At 59.5% G+C, this 19,693-nt stretch overlaps 7 protein-coding genes across 7 annotated transcripts; all 7 read right to left on the bottom strand.

The window, feature by feature from the left end:
• Positions 1 to 1,998: 1,998 nt before the first annotated feature.
• Positions 1,999 to 3,780, bottom strand: LINJ_27_2600 (conserved hypothetical protein; the record flags this gene model as incomplete). Its single annotated transcript, XM_003392582.1, has 1 exon — positions 1,999 to 3,780. One exon carries the CDS (start codon positions 3,778 to 3,780, stop codon positions 1,999 to 2,001), a length of 1,782 nt encoding a protein of 593 aa, XP_003392630.1.
• Positions 3,781 to 4,765: 985 nt separating this feature from the next.
• LINJ_27_2590 (conserved hypothetical protein) lies at positions 4,766 to 6,856 on the bottom strand (the record flags this gene model as incomplete). Its single annotated transcript, XM_003392581.1, has 1 exon — positions 4,766 to 6,856. The coding sequence occupies one exon, from the start codon at positions 6,854 to 6,856 to the stop codon at positions 4,766 to 4,768; it is 2,091 nt and encodes a 696-aa protein (XP_003392629.1).
• A 786-nt stretch (positions 6,857 to 7,642) lies between these two features.
• LINJ_27_2580 (conserved hypothetical protein) lies at positions 7,643 to 9,292 on the bottom strand (the record flags this gene model as incomplete). The annotated part of the gene is made up of 1 exon (XM_003392580.1): positions 7,643 to 9,292. One exon carries the CDS (start codon positions 9,290 to 9,292, stop codon positions 7,643 to 7,645), a length of 1,650 nt encoding a protein of 549 aa, XP_003392628.1.
• A 1,374-nt stretch (positions 9,293 to 10,666) lies between these two features.
• LINJ_27_2570 (putative protein kinase) lies at positions 10,667 to 11,650 on the bottom strand (the record flags this gene model as incomplete). The annotated part of the gene is made up of 1 exon (XM_003392579.1): positions 10,667 to 11,650. The coding sequence occupies one exon, from the start codon at positions 11,648 to 11,650 to the stop codon at positions 10,667 to 10,669; it is 984 nt and encodes a 327-aa protein (XP_003392627.1).
• A 1,194-nt stretch (positions 11,651 to 12,844) lies between these two features.
• On the bottom strand, positions 12,845 to 13,927 carry LINJ_27_2560 (putative replication factor C, subunit 4; the record flags this gene model as incomplete). The annotated part of the gene is made up of 1 exon (XM_003392578.1): positions 12,845 to 13,927. The coding sequence occupies one exon, from the start codon at positions 13,925 to 13,927 to the stop codon at positions 12,845 to 12,847; it is 1,083 nt and encodes a 360-aa protein (XP_003392626.1).
• A 1,552-nt stretch (positions 13,928 to 15,479) lies between these two features.
• Positions 15,480 to 16,109, bottom strand: LINJ_27_2550 (conserved hypothetical protein; the record flags this gene model as incomplete). The annotated part of the gene is made up of 1 exon (XM_003392577.1): positions 15,480 to 16,109. The coding sequence occupies one exon, from the start codon at positions 16,107 to 16,109 to the stop codon at positions 15,480 to 15,482; it is 630 nt and encodes a 209-aa protein (XP_003392625.1).
• An 856-nt stretch (positions 16,110 to 16,965) lies between these two features.
• On the bottom strand, positions 16,966 to 18,750 carry LINJ_27_2540 (conserved hypothetical protein; the record flags this gene model as incomplete). The annotated part of the gene is made up of 1 exon (XM_003392576.1): positions 16,966 to 18,750. The coding sequence occupies one exon, from the start codon at positions 18,748 to 18,750 to the stop codon at positions 16,966 to 16,968; it is 1,785 nt and encodes a 594-aa protein (XP_003392624.1).
• Between the last annotated feature and the right edge of the window lie 943 nt (positions 18,751 to 19,693).

Raw genomic sequence — 19,693 nt, 5'->3', positions numbered from 1 at the left:
TGTGTATGTGTATATGTGTGCGAGCGTGCACTCAATGCCGGTGCAAAGGATCCGCAATGCCCAGAAGAGCGTTTTGAAACGCGCCAACGGAGTGCAACGAGTGAGGGGAGTCAAACAGATCCCTGCCTTGACGAGGAAAAGCTCCCACACATGCGTCTATTTTGTCCTTCAGTTAGTCGGCTGTGTGCCTGTGTGTACGTGCATGTATGTGTATTTATGTGCGATGTGCACGTTCGTGCATGTGCGATGTGCAGAGGGGAGCCTCAGGAAGTGCGTGGATGAGCTGCGTCGCTGCGTTACAGCCGTGCTTCTGCTTGTGTGTGAGTCTGTGCGCGCAGACGGGAGAGCGGGGCCGATGCCGTCGGGTGCGGCGACGCTGGAGTGCACCAAAAAGGCGTTCTTGAACCACGCAATAGCTGTGCGCCGTCCTCGAGAAAGCGAGGCGCCAAAAAAAAAGGAAATATGCCGGTCCACAAGCGCGTGAGAAAAAGAGAGAGAGACAACGGTGAAGAGCTTGCATGAAATACTAGACCCCCCGAAAAAAAAAGGCAGCAGCAGCATCGACAGAGGCAGCAGCGCGAGAGATACAGAGCTCCGCTGCACCTCACAGCACCCCTTGCCTCCAGCACGGTCACACAAATGGACAGGCACTGCCCACTGATCATCCACAGCGCGAGAGAGGGGTGGCGGAGTGTTCGTTCCGCGTCAGCGGGTCTGGCAGACGAGGCACCAAAACAGAGCAGCAACGGCAAAAGGGAAAAAACGATGGGGTCGCCAAGCGAGTGCGACACCAGCACGACCACAGATGAAAACAACAACAACCTCGACAACAACCAATAAAAACGGTGGCAGCGACGGCAAGCACCACTAGGGCGGGTTCGCCACAGATCTCGAAGTCGGATGCGCGGTTTCGACAAATTCCTCTTTGTCTGGAGGTCGTGGCGGGCAGCAGCGGGCACGTCTCTTCTGTTCGTCCCTTTCCAGCCCCCTTTTCCTTTGCCTTTTGCATGCGCAGCCCATGTCCGTGTATATAGACACACATGTGTGTGTACGTGTACGTGTGCAGAGAGGCCGAGTAGACATCGTGGACGACGAAGGCCGTAGAGGAATGGTGCGCCGACGGAGAAACGGCAGTACGCAAGCCAGAATAGTGAATGAGAGAAATGAACAGCGCAGTGTGCACATCAGAAACGACGACGAAGTTCGTTCGCTGTTCCTCTCCTTACCCCCCCCCTGTTGCTCTGCCAGCGCAGGTAATGAGCTCATAACAGCGTGACGCAGATATCCACTTCGCACAGAGCGGTTCGAAGCTCGTTCTCTGCCAAGACAGACTGATGCTCTTTCCATCACCCACATTGACAATCATGACCAGATCCTTTTGTTTTTCGCTCCATTTACAGCCCTGTGGGAGGGGCCGGGTAGGGGGATCGAGTCTCCAGAGGAATCCCTCGAAGCATGCGAGCAGCGGCGTAGAAGGGGTGACGGAGAGCAACGTGCTTTTTTTCTTCCTACCGAAGGTGCTCGTGCGCGGTTGAGTCGGCGCAGTTGAGGCGTTGTGCGGCTTTTTCTTTGCTTCATCTATGGCGAAGAGGGGACGTCCACCCAAACAAGTAAACAGAAAACAATATGTCGGCCTCTCTTGAACTCACCGACTGCCCACCCTTCGCCGTCGTCTTGGCCATCATGGGGAATGTGCGCCGCACGTTTAGCTCTTTCCTCCGCTGCGCTCGCACAAGCAGAAGGCAGGCCCTGCGTGCAAATCCAGTGCGGCAGTGTGGCGGCGACATGGAGCAGTCAGGGTGCGATGCAATAAATGAGAAAGTTCTGTGTGAGTCAAACAAGAATGTGCGCTCTAAATCGCTCGGTGGATGCGCGTACGTGTCGGCAGACACGCAGCGTGAGGGGAGAGAGAGGATGCGCCGACTCCGCTTTCATGTACGCCTCATCACCACCACAGCACGCTTCACGTCCTTGCTGCCTTCCTTTCTCGCGCACGGGCTACGCAGGAGCCTTCGCGACGTAGGCGAGCAGCGATGGCTGCATGTACCGCTCCTGTGAGACTTTCTGTGCATCGGTCATCGTCCCCTTCACGGGCAGTGGATCAGATTTGCCCTCGTGGAGGTCGTTCGTCAACGCGTCATCCCTTGCCCACCCGCCTGCGTGGGCTAGATCGTCCAGCTTTGCGATATAGACCTTCTTCGCCACGTCCTCGGCGTCCACGATGAACTTAGCCGTCTCCGCCACCACCACCGCGTGCGCCGCGCCGGACATGACGTCGCCCAGCACGGTGGGGGTCATGTACTGAGTGCAGGAGGTGCCAAAGAAGGCTGCATCCATGCGTGGCACCTGGCCTTCCTTGCAGTGCCGCACAAAGCGGTCCCACTCCAGCCCCACAAGATGCACGCGCACCTTCGGCAGTGCGGCGGTGTAGGCGACGCCGCTCGGTGTACCAGGAGGAAGGTAGTTGTAATTGTTGGCGTCGTCCCAGGCGAAGGCGTGGTCGGCCCACGGCCACGGCAAGCCGGTCATGAGCGTGTACAGCCAGGCGCGCACGTTGTGCATGGAAACGACGCCGTTCCCGTGCCTGCACGTTCCGTCCGTCGTGCGTTGGCGAATGTGCGCGTTTTGCGTGAGCGCACCGAAGGAGAAAAATGGCCCATTCTTGATGTCCCCTGCGTAGACACCGCGGCCGGCGCCGGAGAAGAAGCAGAGGGTCTTGTTGGGGACCTTGTACTCGTAGCTGAAGCCTCGTCGCGGATTGATGTGACTGACGTCGAAGGCGACGCCGGTGTTGCGCCACGTGCGGTACTCCGGGAACTTGAGCAGGTTTGTGTACTCCGTTAAGTGAAAGACAAAGTCCCAGTCGATGATGTTGTCGCGGTTGTCGTAGCGTTCCGCCATCTCCTGCCGGACGCGCTGCGCCCACTGCTCCTTGATGTTCGCCGTGGAGGCGTCGCGGGTCCAGTGTGCCAGTTGGCCCTCCACAAAGTCGCGCTCCTTGCTCTTCATCTCCTCAAACGAGGCGATGCGGAGCAGCGAAGAAGAGTCGGTCTCGAGCGCCTTGCGGAGCCGCTGCACCACGTTGCGTACCTGCGCAGCGGTTATGTCGCGCATCAGCGCGTTACCATACACGTCCAAAAACATAAGAACACGCTCCTCCAGCTCCTCGAGCGCAAACATGCTGTCGAGCAACCACTGGAGAAAGAAGAGGTGGCGGCAGTGCAGGCGCAGGTTTGGCTCATAGACGTAGAAGTGGTACGTCGGCTGCGGCCTTCGCGTGCCGTCGGCAGACTCGGCAGCGCGAAGGGAAGAAAAGGTGCGAAGCAGGTGGCGAATGTCAGACGCACCGGCGAGTAAGATGTTCACCTCGTCGTCCGCTACCGCAGCGGGCGCAGGGGATGCTGTGGAAGAAGAGTAAGGTGGACTGCAGTGAGGCTGCGATTCAGCTGACTCTCCTGGGGCGGCCTCCGCAGCCTTAGTGCTCGTCGCCTTGCGGCTCTGGATTTGCGCAATGAGGTCGTCGAGCTCAGCCTCATCTTTGCTCCTCGAGGAGGGTGACGTTTTAGCGGCAGACACGGGCGAAGCCGATGGCGGCACCTCACGTCGCCCGTCCACGATTCGGTCAATGACGTCTTGCGATGCGCTATTCTCCGCAAAACGACGCGGTCGCTTGGCGAGCAACGACACAAAATCAATGGCTGGTGACCAGCCCCAGCACACCTCTGTGCCGATAGAATTCAGCAGATGCTGCTGCTCATTTCGCAGATACTTGTCGCTCATCTCAGCGACGGCGGCACGGGGGCAGACACACGCACAGGGGCTGTCTGTGAAAATAAAGAGAGAGAACCTGTGTTCGGGTGGCAGGGCGCCGGAGCTCTGCACGCGGGCAGGCGTATGCTGTGCGCGCACGCACACAAAGCCGCACGCCGTAGGAGCCGTGGCTATCCTGGCGTCGAGAGAGGGAGAGAACGTCAACGCGGGAGAGGTGGGGAAAAGAGGTCGGGGGTGGGGTGGGGCGCCGAAAAGGCAACGACGAAGCGCCGTCCTCACCAGCGCATACGGCCAAGAAAAAAAAGTAAGAGGGAGAGAGAGCATAGAGACTCTGCACCATGTACAACGGCCGGCCCTTCCTCCGTATCCCGCCGTGAAGAGAAGCAGGGGGATCGCAAGGAACCCGCTCGCACAGGGGCGACATGCTCAGAGCCAGAGGCAAAGAGAGAGAGAGAGCAACGCCCCTCCCTCATGATGTGCGCCTGTGCATAGAGGAAAGATAGTGGAGACAGCGTACACAGAGTGCAGCAACTGTGCACACCACACCCAAGCACGCGCGGCACACGCACAGAGCCGCGTTTTCGTTCCCTCTCTTACACACGTGCTGTGTGTGCGTGTGGCGCCTCAGCTTTGTTTTTCGTGTTGTGCCTCAGTACGGTTGCCACCATCAGCGAGCCGGCAGCGTGGCCGCAGTCAGCAATTCCACAGCATCACCACACAGCAAAGGCCATTCAGCGGTGAAAGGAGTCAGTCCCATAGGGATGCAACAACAAGATCGACCATTAGCTGCGCAGCGGTAGCCCTGGAGACGCATTTCTCGTCCGCACTCTCCTCTCTGCAGTGACGCATCACCAGGAGCGCCTGCCATCCCCCTTGTTGGGAGGGAGGGCCTGGGGCGGACCGCCGCATCTGGTGTCTCTCGTGCGGGGATGCGCCCCACGCCTTTCCTTCCCCCTTCCCTATCATCATCTCAGCCTGTTCTCAACTTCGCGCACTAGTGCATGTCGTAGATGGCTGGCAGAGACGCGCTGTAGGCTACTACACTCGACGGCTGGTGCTGTGTCGACGACCAGATGCACGTCAGCTGCAGGTCTTTTAGGGACTTCCCCGCCTCCACAATCACCACGGCGCTTTGGTCAGCCGCGCTGCTTACTCGCATGCAACCGCCAAACTCAGACCACTGCTCGTCGTTGTACCACTTCATCTCGATGTTGTGCAGACTGACGGTGCCTTCGCAGTCGGCGGCGTAAAGGGTGAGCAGTGGGACGGACATGGAGACGACCGTGTGCACGTGCGGAAACGCAGAGCGCAGCGGCTGTGCAGTCGCGATGATGCACAGCGCTTGAAGAGAGGCGCAGAAGTAGCGGTTGCCGTCGTCCGTTACGGTGACGCGGACGACACATGCCTTGCCGGCGCGAGTGAGCACAAGCGCGTCTTGCGTCGTCGTTGCGGGGATACTAGTGGAGTCGCTCGTTGCAGTTGCGCCATGCGCCGCATCCTCGACATATGGGAGTGTATAGAGCTGGGAAGGGACGGCGTCGCGCAGTTCGTGGTGAATCCGCCCAAGGGGAACGGCCCCCTGCACGCGCAGCACTTCCACCCTACTGGCGACCTCAGCCCCTTCCTCCCGCCTGTCTTCCAGGCGCCATACAGACACAGTCCCGTCATTGCCGCTGCTAAGGAAGCAATACCGCAGCGTGTCGACGACAGTGCCTCGGCACTCCAGTGGAACCAGTGCATGCACAAACGCGCTGGCATGGCAGTTAGCAACCGTCTGCACCACGGCCCCAGTCGCGATGTCGAGCACCTTAACCCCGCCATCGAAGGAGCCTGTTACAATGAAGGAGCGGTGGCCGAACAGGGATGCCGCGTTTCGCGGGCCGGAAAAAAAGACCGCCGTGATGCCCATTGTATGCGCCTTCTCGAAGCGGCGCACCAGTTTGCGACTGTCAATGTTGTACACCTTCACCCACCCATCGCGATAGCCGACGGCGAGCCAGTCTGGCGACGGCGCCGCCCTGTCCGTGGTGTCTCGCGTCATGCACAGCACCCCATCCGAGTGCCGCAGCGGGTTACCAATGCTCTCGCCTGCCTTCACGCTAACGAACTCGACTGCGCCGTTGGCACAGCCAACGATGAGCAGCTCCTCGCTCGCACTCAACAGTGGGGCACAGCAGCACGCGGCGCGGTCGCCCGCGTACGGCAACCGCCGCCGTATTTCCTTCGGCGCTGCAAGAGGGTACTGAAGAAAGGTATCGGCCCACGCGGCGTCGCCAGGCAGCGTCGGCTCCCGATCGCGTTTGCGCGATCTCGCTGCCACGCTCGTGACCTCAGCCGACAGCCTTGGCCCGCCGTTCGGAAGGGGCACTGCAGACGAGGAGTCGGCCTTGCGTTCACGGCTGTCCGCCCCGCCGAAGTCAGCAGCGGCAGCGCGGGCCAGGGCAGCCGCCAAACGTCCGATCGGGGCCTCCGACGTGAAGCGGATCGCTGTTTTCAGCTGCTGAAGCAGAGCTGTTCTCCTGTGAAGCATTTCCGGCGTGACATGGCGAGTGGCTGCGTTGCTGAGGGTGCACTCGCTCATGGTGCGCTGCCCGTGTTCAACCATCTTTTCGAGGCGGATGTAGCGCGCTGGAGTGTCCGCCTTCATGAGCTGGAAGACCGGCGCGTTCAGCAGCAGCGAGCGGGCTGCCGGTGCGAGACCGTGAAGTTCCACCATCTCTTCGAGAATAACCTCGTACAGCGTTGCCTTGATCTCCTCCGGAAGCAGGAGCCCGTCCACGTACACGTGCAGCACTTCCGCCCAGCTGCCCTCCATCACTGCCTCTTCCAAGTTGCGCTCCGATGCCGCCGCAAACCCCTTCGCGCTATTTCGCTTCCCCGAGAGAGATGCCTGGGCAGCACCAGCTGAGCCGCCGGCTCCATCAGACTTCACACGGATGACGTTATACGGTACCTTCGACTCCGCTTGCAGTGCACGCAGGGCTTGCTGGTAGCCGTTCTCGTCCAGGAACTCGTACACACACTGCAGCACTCGCTCATGCGGAATGACCCGAGACGAGGACGGCACGGAAGACGGAGACGCCATGGACGCCGCCAACTCTTTCCCCTGTCTATATATTTATGGATTCCAAGATGTAGTCTTATGCGCTGGATGTATGTGTGGCGAGTAGCTGAGGCTCCGCGCACAAGCGTGCAAGGCGTCGTCGCGCGCTCCTGTGAGGCGAGAGCGGCGGCAAACGCAACACGGCGCGTTTAGAATGTCCGCCGCGACGTGGAGAAAAACAGAGCGAATGAGCGATGTGGCAGGAAGGCGAGCACGGCACCGGTGCCATCGGCCATAGGGGCACGCGCGCGTGTGTAGGGGGGAGGGGAAGGTGGAGGTGGTGGGTATGGGCAGCCCATCATGGGCGCACCAAGTACCGCGTTTGGCCACAACAACTGAAGGAGAAGACAAAGCATCCGCGAGGTGCGCCGCCAAGACAAAACGCCGCAGTGCACATGCCCAGCGACATACGATTTTGCGCTGCGCGTGAGTGTCCGTGGGAAGGTGGAGGGCCAAAGGTGGCGCGGTCGTCTACGCGGTTTTATACGCACCGCTGGAGGTCCACAGTCAGTTTTTCTTCTGCTGTTTCATTTCTCCTTCCGGCTCGGGGCCTCACGCGGGTGAGGCGAGCAGTACTCCGCAGGAAGGGAGAGGATTGTGCGCGCCGTAACAGCCAAGACAGAATACATGCCATCATATTACCCCGCACGCGTCTCTGCCCAGCACCAGAACCGTCTGTGCAGGTGCACGGCTTCGGTGCGCCGTTTTGTTTCACCGTTGCGAGCAGTGCCGCAAGCTTCGGCCAAAGGCATCACATGGTGCAGCGGACTAGTCCGCTCTCAGCGAGCCTTCTCGGTGCTGTGCAATAATGCGCGCGAGCTTCGCTAGCGCCGCTGCCTCTCGGTGTGCCTGCGCACGCACAAGTTGCTCACGTCGGCGCCGCAGCGATTCACTCTTCGCCCCCAGCTTCTGGCGCACCATTGTGCGAGCCTGCGAGATCGCCTGTGCCCACAAATCACTCTCCGCCGTGGCGGTGTCGCCTTCTATGTAGCGCCGGCGTCGTAGCACGGGGAGTATGTCGGCGGCCCACTTACGCACCATGCGCTCCTCCATCAGGCGCCTCTGCTGCGGATCACGAAACTCCTCCTCTGCCGACTCGAGCTCTGCGATCACCTCATCCGCCACGCTGCGATGGGCTCTCTTCCGGGCGCCACTCGGGAGTAGATCACTGCGGTGGGCATCGTACGCCGCTTGCAGGCGCTCTGCCTTGGCACGCTCGCGCTGAAGTCGGGTCTGCGCCGCTGCCGCGCGCGCCTGCTTCACCCGGTTCAGCTCAATCATAGCTGCAACGGCATGCGATACGGGGGCGAGGAAGTAGTATTCCTGGTCCGCCGCGCTGGCAACCTCCGTGTGCAGAGGCGTAGGGATGTGTCTCGAACTCGGCTGCGACGTCGTCGTGGCCGGGGTCATTAGGGGCAGATGCGGCTTCGAAAAGTCGATGCGGACACGCGGCACCGTCGAAGGCTCCGTCCGCATAGACGCCGACGACGACGCCGAGGAGGAGCTTCGGCGGTCGCTCGGGCATTCCACAGAGGAGTTGTTGGTCATTCGAGGCATACGACTCCTGGGGGCAGCCGTCACTGTCGAAGTCGATGCCAGACGAGAGGACACACTCGTGGGAGCCTCCGCACTTGGACCACCACCGCACGTGTCGACTGCAGCAACGGTAGCTCGCGTCTGTGCAGCTACGGCAGGTGTCGGAGCTGCACGTGCCGTCGCTCGGCGTCGCGTCGGTGCCGCTGCCACTGTCACCGGCGTCGGTGGCACGGGTGGCTCCGGCGAAGCAGCAGCAAACGACGCCGCGCTGAAGGTTTGTGCCAACGGTACATGGTCGTCCCCTTCCTCCTCCCGCAACTTCCTGCAGGCGGCGCACAAAAACGTTATGGGCCGCTCCGCCAAGCCGAGGCAGTCAAGGTGGGCGGTGTAGACACATTGGCGCCGGTCGCAGAAAATCATACGCGCCGCATTGTCGGACTTCTTGCACACATCACACAGTACGCTATTCAGCAGCGCCTCCTCGTTGACTGCGTCGTCCTCCCCCTCCTCGTCGTAGTAAGAGGTCTCCCACGCAACATAGTTGCGCTTGCGCACCTTCGTCTCCTCCTCCTTTCCCGAGTCCGCGTGAAAGGTGTAGATGCGCGTGAATCGCGCCTTGCAGTTTGGGCACACATTCGTGTTCTTGGCCCACTCTTTGATGCAATACGAGCAGAAGAGATGGCCACACGAGTTGAGGCGCCCCCGCGGGTTGTCGACCGGGTGGATGTCGGTGAGGCAAATCCCGCAGATGTTCTCATACTTCTCCGTCGACTCCACTAGCGCTGCCGGAGACGTTGCCGGGGCCGCGCTCGCAGTCACGTAACCCCGCTCCGGCACTACCGAACTCGATGCAGGCGACTGAGACGGCGATGATGAGCTCATTCGCGCTGCTCTGCCTCTTTAAGGGACAAGTCCGCGACAGGGTCAATGGCTGCTTCTCTCCCACCATCCGCAAGTTGAATACATGCACGTACCGGGTACCACCATGTGGCTGTGGTCCACAAGCGCGAGCGCCAAACCTCTCCGCAACGGTGCCTCGTGTCCAAGTCTGTCCGGAGGGCGAGCGGGGGCGGTGCGCAGTCTCGATACCGGAGCAGCAGTGAGGAGGCCAGCGGAGTACACGACAAGAGACGACGCCACGACAGCGGGACCGCGCGTGCGTATCGGCTTTGTATGTGCGTGTGAGCGTGGGTGTGCACGTGCGTGTTTGCGGAGAGCACTGCGGAGGTTGGGGATTCGCATGATGACGCGCGGACACATGCGCGCACACACAGAGAGAACAGAGAGCGAGAAGTAATCCGAAAGGAGTGGGCAGAGGCGCGCGCAAGGAAAAAGGGCGGTCGCCTTCACATGCGACGCATGGCCAGAGTGATGGGCAAGGAGCCGATCCAGTGGCACGAGGAACGCCCTCATTCGCTCATATCGACTGTGGGGCAGTTTAGTGGTATCAAGAGCGCAAACGCCATAACTGCCGCCTCACCCTCCCTTCAATTCATCCGGCACTCCTCAACAAAGCAGGCAAGGCGGACATCTAACGCACGGGCTGACGCCCAGCAGCCAAGAGATTCTTGCCCCGCCCTCCCATCCTGTGGGCCAGAGCAAACATAGCCACGAGATGAAAAGGAAGGGGCGTTCCTGCCTCGCTCTTGTGCAATGCAAGCGTGTAGCGGGGGCACGAGAAGGGGGTGGTCTTGCCTTTACCCTTCCACAAGGCGAGACCCTTTCTTTTCCCGTTGCACAAGAACGACACGGCACGTGTTCCGGAGTTGGAGACGAGGGGGCGGCTCTACGCCAGCGCAAGACAATGGGGCAATAAAAGAAAAAAGTCGCGGAGGCCCACCAGGGCATCTCACCTCAGCCACAATGCAGGCGCACGAGGCGGCTCGCGGCACGATTAGAAGCCCCAGCACTACCCGTGGGAGACAAAGCGCTTGCACGGGACAACCTGCAAGAAGAGCAAGACCTCGTATCCACGTGTGTGTGTGCGCGCGTGTGTGTGTGTGTGTGGGGGGGGGTACGTGTCTGCCTCACCCCACCCCCGAGAGCAGGTCATACACGTCTGCCAGCACAACCGTCACTGGATCGAGCCAGTCACTTAGAGGTGAGGCGCACGCACGCGACACAACGACGGCACATCAGCGTCTCCGGTCAGGAACAGGTAAGGTGGCAAAGGCACCCCAGAAGAGGCAGACAAGAACAGAACAGCACCGGGGCAGCGCCGCATTGGGCAAGGCATGAATAATCAAAGGAGATGCGCTACGCATCCTTCATAAAGGGGTGTTCCAGGATTTCCGGAATCGTGGGCCGAAGCTTCGGGTTCGTGACAAGCAAGTAGGCAATGAACTCTACCGCTTTCTCGTCGTAGTCGCGCAGCCGCGTCGGCAGGGGTGCCACGTGGTAAACCTTGAAGTTGCGGTCGTATCCAGGCAGCTTCGTGACACCGGGCCACGTCTGCTCCGTCGGAGTGCCCACAACGTAGAAGACCTTGTCCAGCTGGTCGCGCCAGTTCTCGCCACGAAAGAGGGAATAGCCGAGAATCATCTCCGCGACGATGCAGCCCACTGACCACACATCTGCCGCCGGCGTGTAGTGACGATCGCCGAGAATAATCTCGGGGGAACGATACCACAAGGTCATGACCTCGTGCGTGTACGTCTGCACTGACATCTCGAACATGCGTGCCAGCCCAAAGTCGGCCAGCTTCACGTAGAACTTCGTCTCCCCATTCTTGCTGCGGTAGTTTGCCACGAGGATGTTGCCTGGCTTCAGGTCTCGATGTAGGATGCGGTTGTTGTGGCATGTCCACAACGCGTAGAGAATCTGACGCGTAAACTCCCGCACAAGGTGGAGCGGCACCGCTGTGCCATTTGTGGGTTTCTGCCCGCTGACGGGACGGTACCGCTTGATAAAGCTTCGGAGGTCCTCGTCAAGTAGCTCGAAAACGAGGTAGACACGATGGTCACTACACACTACATCTAGAAGCTTCACCACATTTGGGTTGTCGTTGAGATCGTGTAAGAGAGTCGCCTCGCGGATAGTGGTCGCTGGCACGCCTTCCGAGAAGCCGTCTAGCCGGAGCTTCTTGATGGCATACTTGGCCCCGGTTGCTTTGTTGCGAGCCCGAAACACGATGCCGTACGTGCCCTCGCCAAGCACCTCCTCCGGCTCATACGCGGCACTCAACGCCGTGATGTCTACCAAGTCCAGCTTACCATCCAAGTTGTTCACGGACGCGGACATGGCTTGCTTTTTTGCTATAGCGTGAAAGAGTTTATATATATATAGATGTGTGTATATGCGTGTGCGTGGCTGAGCCAGTGGTGCGCTGCGAGACGCTATCGGCAACGTTGGAAGCGAGAGAAACGCGCGCAAGGCCGGGGGTGGGTTACGGGGCGCGACGATTTCGGCAAACCAACGCTGCCCTCGGAGGTGCACACACACACACACAGAGAGAAACAACGGCAAGGACAACCTCCCCCCAACACCACCAAACCACCAACGCCTGTTACCTCTCTAATGATGCGAAAGATGAACGTGCGGAACACAGTACTAGGAGAACACGCAAGCAGATACAGGGGTGCGTATAGGCTCAGCTTACCCTATGTGCTATTCTTCGTTTTCTGCCTCGTACGCTATGTGCCTGGAGGCAAGCAGACCTCGCGTGCACCCTTGCACATAGTTGCAGGCAAACCGTCAGGTTAAAGAAAAAAAAAGCAGCGAGAGGCCGGAGGTATGTGAGGAAGTGGTGGCCAGTGAAATGATGGCGTGGAGCGCGCTACTGGGCGGGCACGGATGACCCTTTTTCGCCGACGCCCCCGCCCCCCCCACACACACGCACACAGAAACGTCAGTGCATGGGAGACCCATGTCTGTCTGTCGGCGACTGTATTGCAACGAACACCGCAAAATACACCCTCAACAGCGGTGGTGCGATCCTTCCTGTGGCTCGCACACGACGCGGGCAAGCATACGCCGAGCCTCTCCGTCATTCTACACTAGACTTCTATGGGGCTGCACTCTGGTTTTGTTTTGTTTTTCGTTCCGCTTGCCCTTTTCGGCACTATTTTAGGGCCCCATTCCCAGGCAGCTCGAGGAGGATCACGCTCCCTGCTTGAAGGTCTATCGCCTCCGCTCCAACGACGCAGTGAGAACACGAACTTCCGAGGGTGAGAAACAAGAAAAAGAGGTGGCGGGGTCGGGGCGGAGCAGGTGGTAGTAGTGATGGTGGGGATACGTCAAGATGAACCACAAGCAAAAAACAAAACTAGCAGCGTGGCAACTCCCTGCAAACAGCTGAAAACACACACACGCCTCGCAACTCCCCCGCCAAAAAGAGAACGCGCCGCGATTACTGCACAGAGTGTGCTCGAGTTATCTTGCCCTCTCCCCCTCCATCTCTCGCCCGCACGGTTTATGCTACCTCACTTGAAATTTCTATGACGGAGTGTTCTCCACGGCGGCAATCATGCGTGCGAGCATCGCGGCCAGCTGCAGTGGGGTGCCCACACCCTCCGCGATTCGCATCGTTGTTTCGCCCACTATTTTTAGCACTTCCAGCTGCTGCAACTCACTGCGAAAGAGGCGCGCGTTTGTCTGAACGACCTTGAAAAAAGTCGCGATCACGTCGACAGGGGCGTAGCCGCGGTTAAGCAGGCGATTCATCTCCCTGTGCGCCTCCTCAATGTTGCGTTTCGTGACGCACGCCGTGATGACGTTCTCGACGAGCAGCGGATGCGGCTGATCGCACACCTTGAAGACATTGTCAGCGTTCACGAGTCCGTAGCCGGTGTGTGTGGCCTGGAGGGCATTCAGTGCCTGCCGCAGGTCGCCCTCGGCGAGGTAAAGGAGCGCCTCTAGTCCGTCATCGGTGTAGGAAACGTTCTCTTGCTGGATGACGTACACCAGCCGCTTCAAGATATCCGCATCGCTGAGCTTCTTGAATCGGACGACAGCGCAGCGGGACTGGATGGGCTCGATGATCCTGCTGCTATTGTTGCACGCAAAGGCAAACCGCGTAGTGCTGCTGTGCAGTTCCATGGTGCGACGCAACGCCTGCTGCGCTGCGGGGGTCATGCTATCCGCCTCATCCAGCAGCACAATTTTGTGAAGGTGCACCACGTGGTCGTCCTTGGCGACACCCTCGCCTGTAGAGAAGAACTTCCTGGGCAGCGTCTTCTTTGTCTGGGCAAAGAGCTTGATCTTCTCACGTACCACGTCCAATCCGCGGTCGTCGCTGGCGTTCAGCTCGAGTACCGCGTCCTTGAGGATATCCTTCGTGGCTCCACCCGGCGACGCCCCTGCGCTTCCGGTGTCGGTGCTCTGAAGCAATAAGTCGCGCGCGAGACAGAGCATACTCGTCGTCTTACCGGTGCCGGGAGGTCCACAGAGAAGCAGGTTGGGCAAGTTGCCCTCCTTCGCGATCACTTGCAAACGCGATATGGCCTCCGTGTTACCGACGATGTCCGCCACCGTCTGCGGACGGTACTTCTCCACCCACGGCGTGTTGACGGTGGACATGGCGGCGCGCCGATACTTTAGAGAGACAGAGGGAGAGAAAGAGGGTTTTGCAGCGGTGCAGGAAGGCAGAGATCATAGACAACCACCAGCGTATCTCTAAAGTTCCCTTCGCGTGTGTCAAGTGTCACAGCGCAGTGGCAGAACTGTCGAAGGCGTCCAGAGATGTAACGCCTCGGTATTCGCGTGTGCGCTTGTGATGAGGAGTGGGCGTGTCTGTGGAAACAAAACACGCCTTTATGTGCGTGAGCTGGTCCGCTGAGTGGACAACAAAACCCCAGGCCCCCTCCTCTTTTTTTTTCGCTGGGTTGCCCGCAATGCTCTCTAGGCTCTGTGTGTTTGACCGAGGTGGTCGCCGATGCGCAGTGGTGGTCGCGGAGGTAGCAAGAAGGAGGGTGGGAGCACTAGCCCAAAGGACAAGAAAGAGCGAGAAGAAATGAGGGATCAGGGACGCGAGAGCACAACATACAAGCGGCGCCAGAGCACTGCTCCATTTTGCATGGCCTTCTTGCGCGTTACTCGCATGTCGGTTGCCCTGGGAGACTGGAGGGCCGACGCAGAGGGAAGGAAAGCGAGCAAAGAGAACGGATGCACAGAAAATGGGCCCCGCACACGCATGCATACCCAGTTGCAGCCGACGCTCACCGCAACACCACCCGGACTTGTCAAGCCACAGAAGAGAAGTGGAGGCATGAGTGGTGTGCAATGTAGGATGCGCAGAGAGACGAGCGAGACACTGGCAGTGCCACAATTTATTCGAAACATGGATTCTGGGCACAAACCAACGCGACGGGATGCGCGCGCGCACATGCACACACGCATACACACATTCAAACATACACATAGGCACACTTATGCACATACACTCCAAAACATAAAAGTACGTCATGCAGTGCATGTACGTGAACTTGAACAGGTATGCATAGTAGCCGAAGTGACACGGAGTCACAAGTCACTGGAGATCCGACCTTAGTCTTAAGCTGCTGCTACATCACGGCGGAGAGAGAGAAGCAGGGATAGAGGTGGTTCCTCTGGTCGGCCACACGGCATGTGAGAGTAGGAGAGGTGCCCATTCACGGAGGCAGAAGAAGAAAAAAGAACAGATGAATAAACTGGCGATCGTTGCCGGACTCAACCACAATGCGACAGCGATGATACTCTAGAATACAAAATTATACATGAAATAAACTGGGAAGTCGTCACAGCCGACCCAGGCAGGCAGGCAGGCACAGCCTACAGATATCGAAGCACACGCACACAGAGGCACATGTCGAGCAGCATCCTCCCGCTTCGCTGCCGGTGTGCGTGTGCGCAGCCGGGCCCTCTCACATCGAAGGAGGGCGCAAAACCAAAGAATGAACGGATGAGATTGGAAGCAAACGAGGATGGTGGGAAAAAACGGGCGAGGGATCACGACCAAGACGGGGAGAGCCGACGAAACTGCCACTGCGAGAAGAGAATCGGCTTGCATATACACACAGAGGGACATGAACTCGCGCACATATACCCGCGCAGGCGGAGGGGCACAGAAAGAGCGTTCGTGTCGATCGACTGCTCAATCAGAGAAGACCGTCAAGACGCTAGCAATGAGGGAGGCGCCGCACGAGATGACGAAGAAGGCAAAGCCATACCACAAGTTCCACTCCTGCGTCTTGAGAGCCGGGGTCGTGCACCAACCGTGGAGGTAGAGATTGAGGGTGAGACCAACCGTGACCGCCGCGGCGGCCGCCGCAAAGAAAAAGTATATGACCAGGGGGAGCTTGACGACGGCAGAAAACAAGAAGAGAAACATCGACATGATGAAGTTCGCCGCACCCAGGACACACGTAACAACAGCGATCCCCTCCGCAGCCTGAATGAGCATGTTGCCCTGGAAGCAGGTGAAGTAGTCGTCACGCAAGTTGATGGAAGCGTTGGCCCCCGATGAGCCATACGTGAGCTTCCACAGCGTCATTTTGCTGTTGGCGGGCGGCCCACTAACCAGCAGGCCGAAACGCTCCAGCGTCACTTTATCCGTCTCGATGTTGAAGGTGGGGCTTTGTACACTGGCATTCAAGAGCTTGACGGTCCTCCCGATGCTGGCCGGCATCTCAAAAAAGGGGGTGAAGACGCCGAGCACGGCGAGCGCCAGCGCGATAGTCGCGCATAGCAGCACACATGTGCGGGTAATCGTGTAGCACTGCATCTTTTCATGACCTCTCCAAAGAAGGATGGAAAATGTGTGCAGCACGTATGTGGGAACGGAGTGATGGGCTGCTGGAGCTCCTGCGCAGAGAGAGGGAGAGACAGCGCCGTGCTGAGGGAAGAGTGGTGGCAGTGTTTCCTCGCCGGCACAGAACTTGTCGTGTGCGCGTACGTGTGTGTGAGTCGGTAGGATCGAAGCAAACGGAACGGCACATGCGTACATGAAGGCGCGTGTCATGTGGCGTGGGGCAGCGCATGTGAGCGTGGGAGTCAAGAGCAAAACACGCGGGCATGCCAAGCGCACGGGAGGCAGGAGGACGTAAAGCAGTGGAGGAGGGGGTGAAGGATGGTGTGCTGGGCGAGCAACGAATGCGAGAGGACGCTACGAGGCCGGTCGAGGCCTCGCACAGGCACTGGTTCTCTCTCCGTCGCGAACCAGCTCGCCTTCTCCGGCTGCCGTCCTCAGGGCGACATCACAATGCACCAACAAAAAGCAAAAGCCGAACTTGTTTGGTCCCTCACAGTCGCATGTCTGCCGCTCGAAGTGGCCTGTACATGTTCATGCTGTGCTGTTTTGCACATGCTGCACATACACATGAGCAGAGACGCGCGGCTGCGTGGAGGAAAAGAGACCGGCGGGCAGCCAGTAGCAGCGCAACGCGGAATCTGCTTTGGCTGTTTTCCTTACGCCTCGTTTGGTGTGGTTGGTGCTATTCACGAGCCCGACGAGACGTGAACGGGATGCGTTTGATGAAACACTCGAAAAGCTGCGCAGCATCGTGCGCTCGGAATCCTACACATACTCACACGCATATGGCCCCGTGCGTCTTCACGCAGGAGAGGGGCAGGGGTGGGGCTCAAAATGCGCGCACTCGTTGAGCCTCTGTGCGTCGAAGCAGGGCAATGCGAGCAGATACCGGGAACAGGAACACGCTGCGGTCGAAGTCTTCGGTGCCTTCGATGTCACGGCGGTGAATGTCCTCCTCTTGAAGCACGGCTCGAAGTCGTGCCTGGATGCGACGCAGCTCTAGCGACGGTAACATGGCGGTTGCGGTCGACGACCCGGCGAGTATGGCCGCTACCGCGCTGGCGCTGCCTTCCGAGACCTTTCCGCGAGGCGTTCCGCGTTCTGGCGCGTCGCTCCACTCGGCCTTCGCCTTGTCACGGTGATACAGCGGATCCTGCTCGGACCAAGACGCCACACCGCTCGTCGTGCTCATATCCTTGATGGGTGAGATGTTCGGCGTATCGCGGGACAGACGCGGCGTGTGCAACTCCTCTGCAACGCGGTGACGGACGCCGCTGCCAAAGACGGCCCCCTCCACCGTCGCCTCGGCGCCAGCGCGAGAGTAACGCGTCGGGGTAAGCGTCCGCGCCCCGGAGTGAAAAGCGTATGCTGAAAGCGAGTTTGTCGCGTGCACTCGCGTCAGCGGTTGGTTTGCTGTGTCGGCTGCCGCCACTGTCGCCGCTTGCGACCTGGAGGCGGGCGGGGACGACAGGCACGCCAGCGACGGCGCGGGGAAGGCTGTTGCAAGTGGTGGCACCGGCCTCCGCGGCGTTGAGCCGGCCTCGCCGCCACCTTTAGGTGCAGCTTTTTCCTCGCCATGGTGGGCAAAAAAAACCTCAGCTGCCGCCGTCCAGCGCCGCACGCGGGAGAGCATCTCGCTTCGGTACAGCTCTGCCCGCCCCTCCTCCTCAGCGTCTTCCAGCTGCCGACGGGTATTGTGCTCGTGGTAAACCACCGTCTCGTAGGCCTGCTGCCGCAGAGCACGCACTGTCTGCATCCACGGCGATGCCCCTTCCATGATGGCGCGCTCCAGACCACTATCTCGAGCCTTCTCCAGCGCATCGCACAGCGCCGGGTACGCTGCGCGAGCGCTGCTCGAGGTGCTGGCGACTTCCTCTGAGGGTTCACTACAAACGGCGCGTCCGCCGTAGCTGGTGGGGCCGTCACCGTTGCTGCTGCAGTACGCCGACCGCGTATGGCGTCCAGTGCCGGGCGACACGCAATCGTCCTCCAACCCAAAGCGACGGGGACACTCGGGCGGGTCGCGGTGGTTCCGCTCATGCCCGGAGGGATTCAGCACGAATTTAGTGGCACCAGCACGCAGCGGTGTTGTAGTCGTTCTCCCAAGCGTGTGCCGTCGCGTCTCGCGTATGAGGTCCTCGCGCCTCTGAACAAGGGCCAAGATAGTGCGATCCTCGAGGAAGGGCGAGCACTCGGTGAGAAAATCGTCCACCTCCTGTGCGCTCGTCGAGTCCAGCAGCTGCACGGCTAATCTCTGCGCCTCGATGATTTCGCGCCGCAGCGACTCGGCGTTGCACAGGTCGGTGTACATGCACAGCTGCACCTCATCCGGTGCGCCACGGGCCTTGACGAGGGCTTCAAAGATGCCACGCTCACTCAGCCTCTTACACGCCTCCCGCAGTGGCTCCACATAGACCTTGCATGCATTCATGTGAACGAGATACATGTTCTTGGCCCGGGCGATCAGACGGCCCAGAGGAGAGGAGGGCGTCTTACGAGAATAGGCAGACACGTGGATTGCGTCCTCGGCGGCCGTGATGGCCTGCTCCAGCTCGACAATGTCGCCCTTCTCCAGCGCATCCTGCAACGCGGCTGTGACGGTTGAAGACTGCATGTGTAGAATAGAAGTGCGAAAAGCGCGAAACTACGATACGAATCGATACGAGTAAGATCAACGGTGCGCCAGAGGACACGGTGAAAGTTTCATTGACACACGTAAAGCCACAGGCGCACGCGGAGGTCTAGTACTCGAAAAGGGAAGGTGCTGGAGATGCCGAGCGCTGTGGATATGCTTGAAGGTGCAACGTCATCGGCAGCCCTCTCACACCAGTACACCGTGCCTCTCACGGAAAGCTTCGTGTTAGGAGACAGGGAAAGGAAGGACGGAGCGAGAGAGAGATACATCTTCGAGGATCGATCGTGACTTGCTGCGAATATTCGGTGTCCGTTTGTCCGCTTCTTGCGTATCCGCGTCCGTTTGTTGTTGGTTTGTTTTTGTTGTTTTTCGGCCTCTCGCGAACACAAAGGCGGGAGGCGCACGCCACAGACGCTCTGGAAACGACCAGATTCACCTCAGCAGGACACAGTCACAAACGTCTGAGCGCAGACGTGAGCGAGCGCACGCTGCAGGCGGCACACGAGGAGAGGCACACAGAAGCACGGAAAGCAGCACACAATAGGAGGGCAGTAAGAGCCGCTGTAACAGGAGCGTGTGCCGGCACAAAACATGGAAGAGGCGAGAACAACAACAGAGGGAGAAAGCGGCGCCGCGGCAGTGGGGCTCATCCCTCTTCCGCGCACACATGATCGCAAGTCTAACAAAGGAGAAATGAGTTTTCGGCAAGTGGTACATCCCGGGGAGAAGAGAGAGGAGGCCATGGAGCCGAACGCGATAAGCAAGATGCAAGACAGACACTTCCTCGCTCACGAGCGAGATAAAAAAAAGAAAGCATCGCGCCGGCCAGTCAGACCCTCCGCCTCTCGATCGCGTTTGCGTGCGTGCGCGGAAGATCACCACACCTGTCCACCAGAGATGACGTCCTCGCCGAGACCAGGCG

This window comes from Leishmania infantum, chromosome 27 (genome assembly GCF_000002875.2).
Source record: "Leishmania infantum JPCM5 genome chromosome 27".
Lineage (NCBI taxonomy): Eukaryota > Euglenozoa > Kinetoplastea > Trypanosomatida > Trypanosomatidae > Leishmania > Leishmania infantum.
Note: the sequence above shows the minus strand (reverse complement) of the source record. Positions and strands in the feature narration are given on the sequence as shown.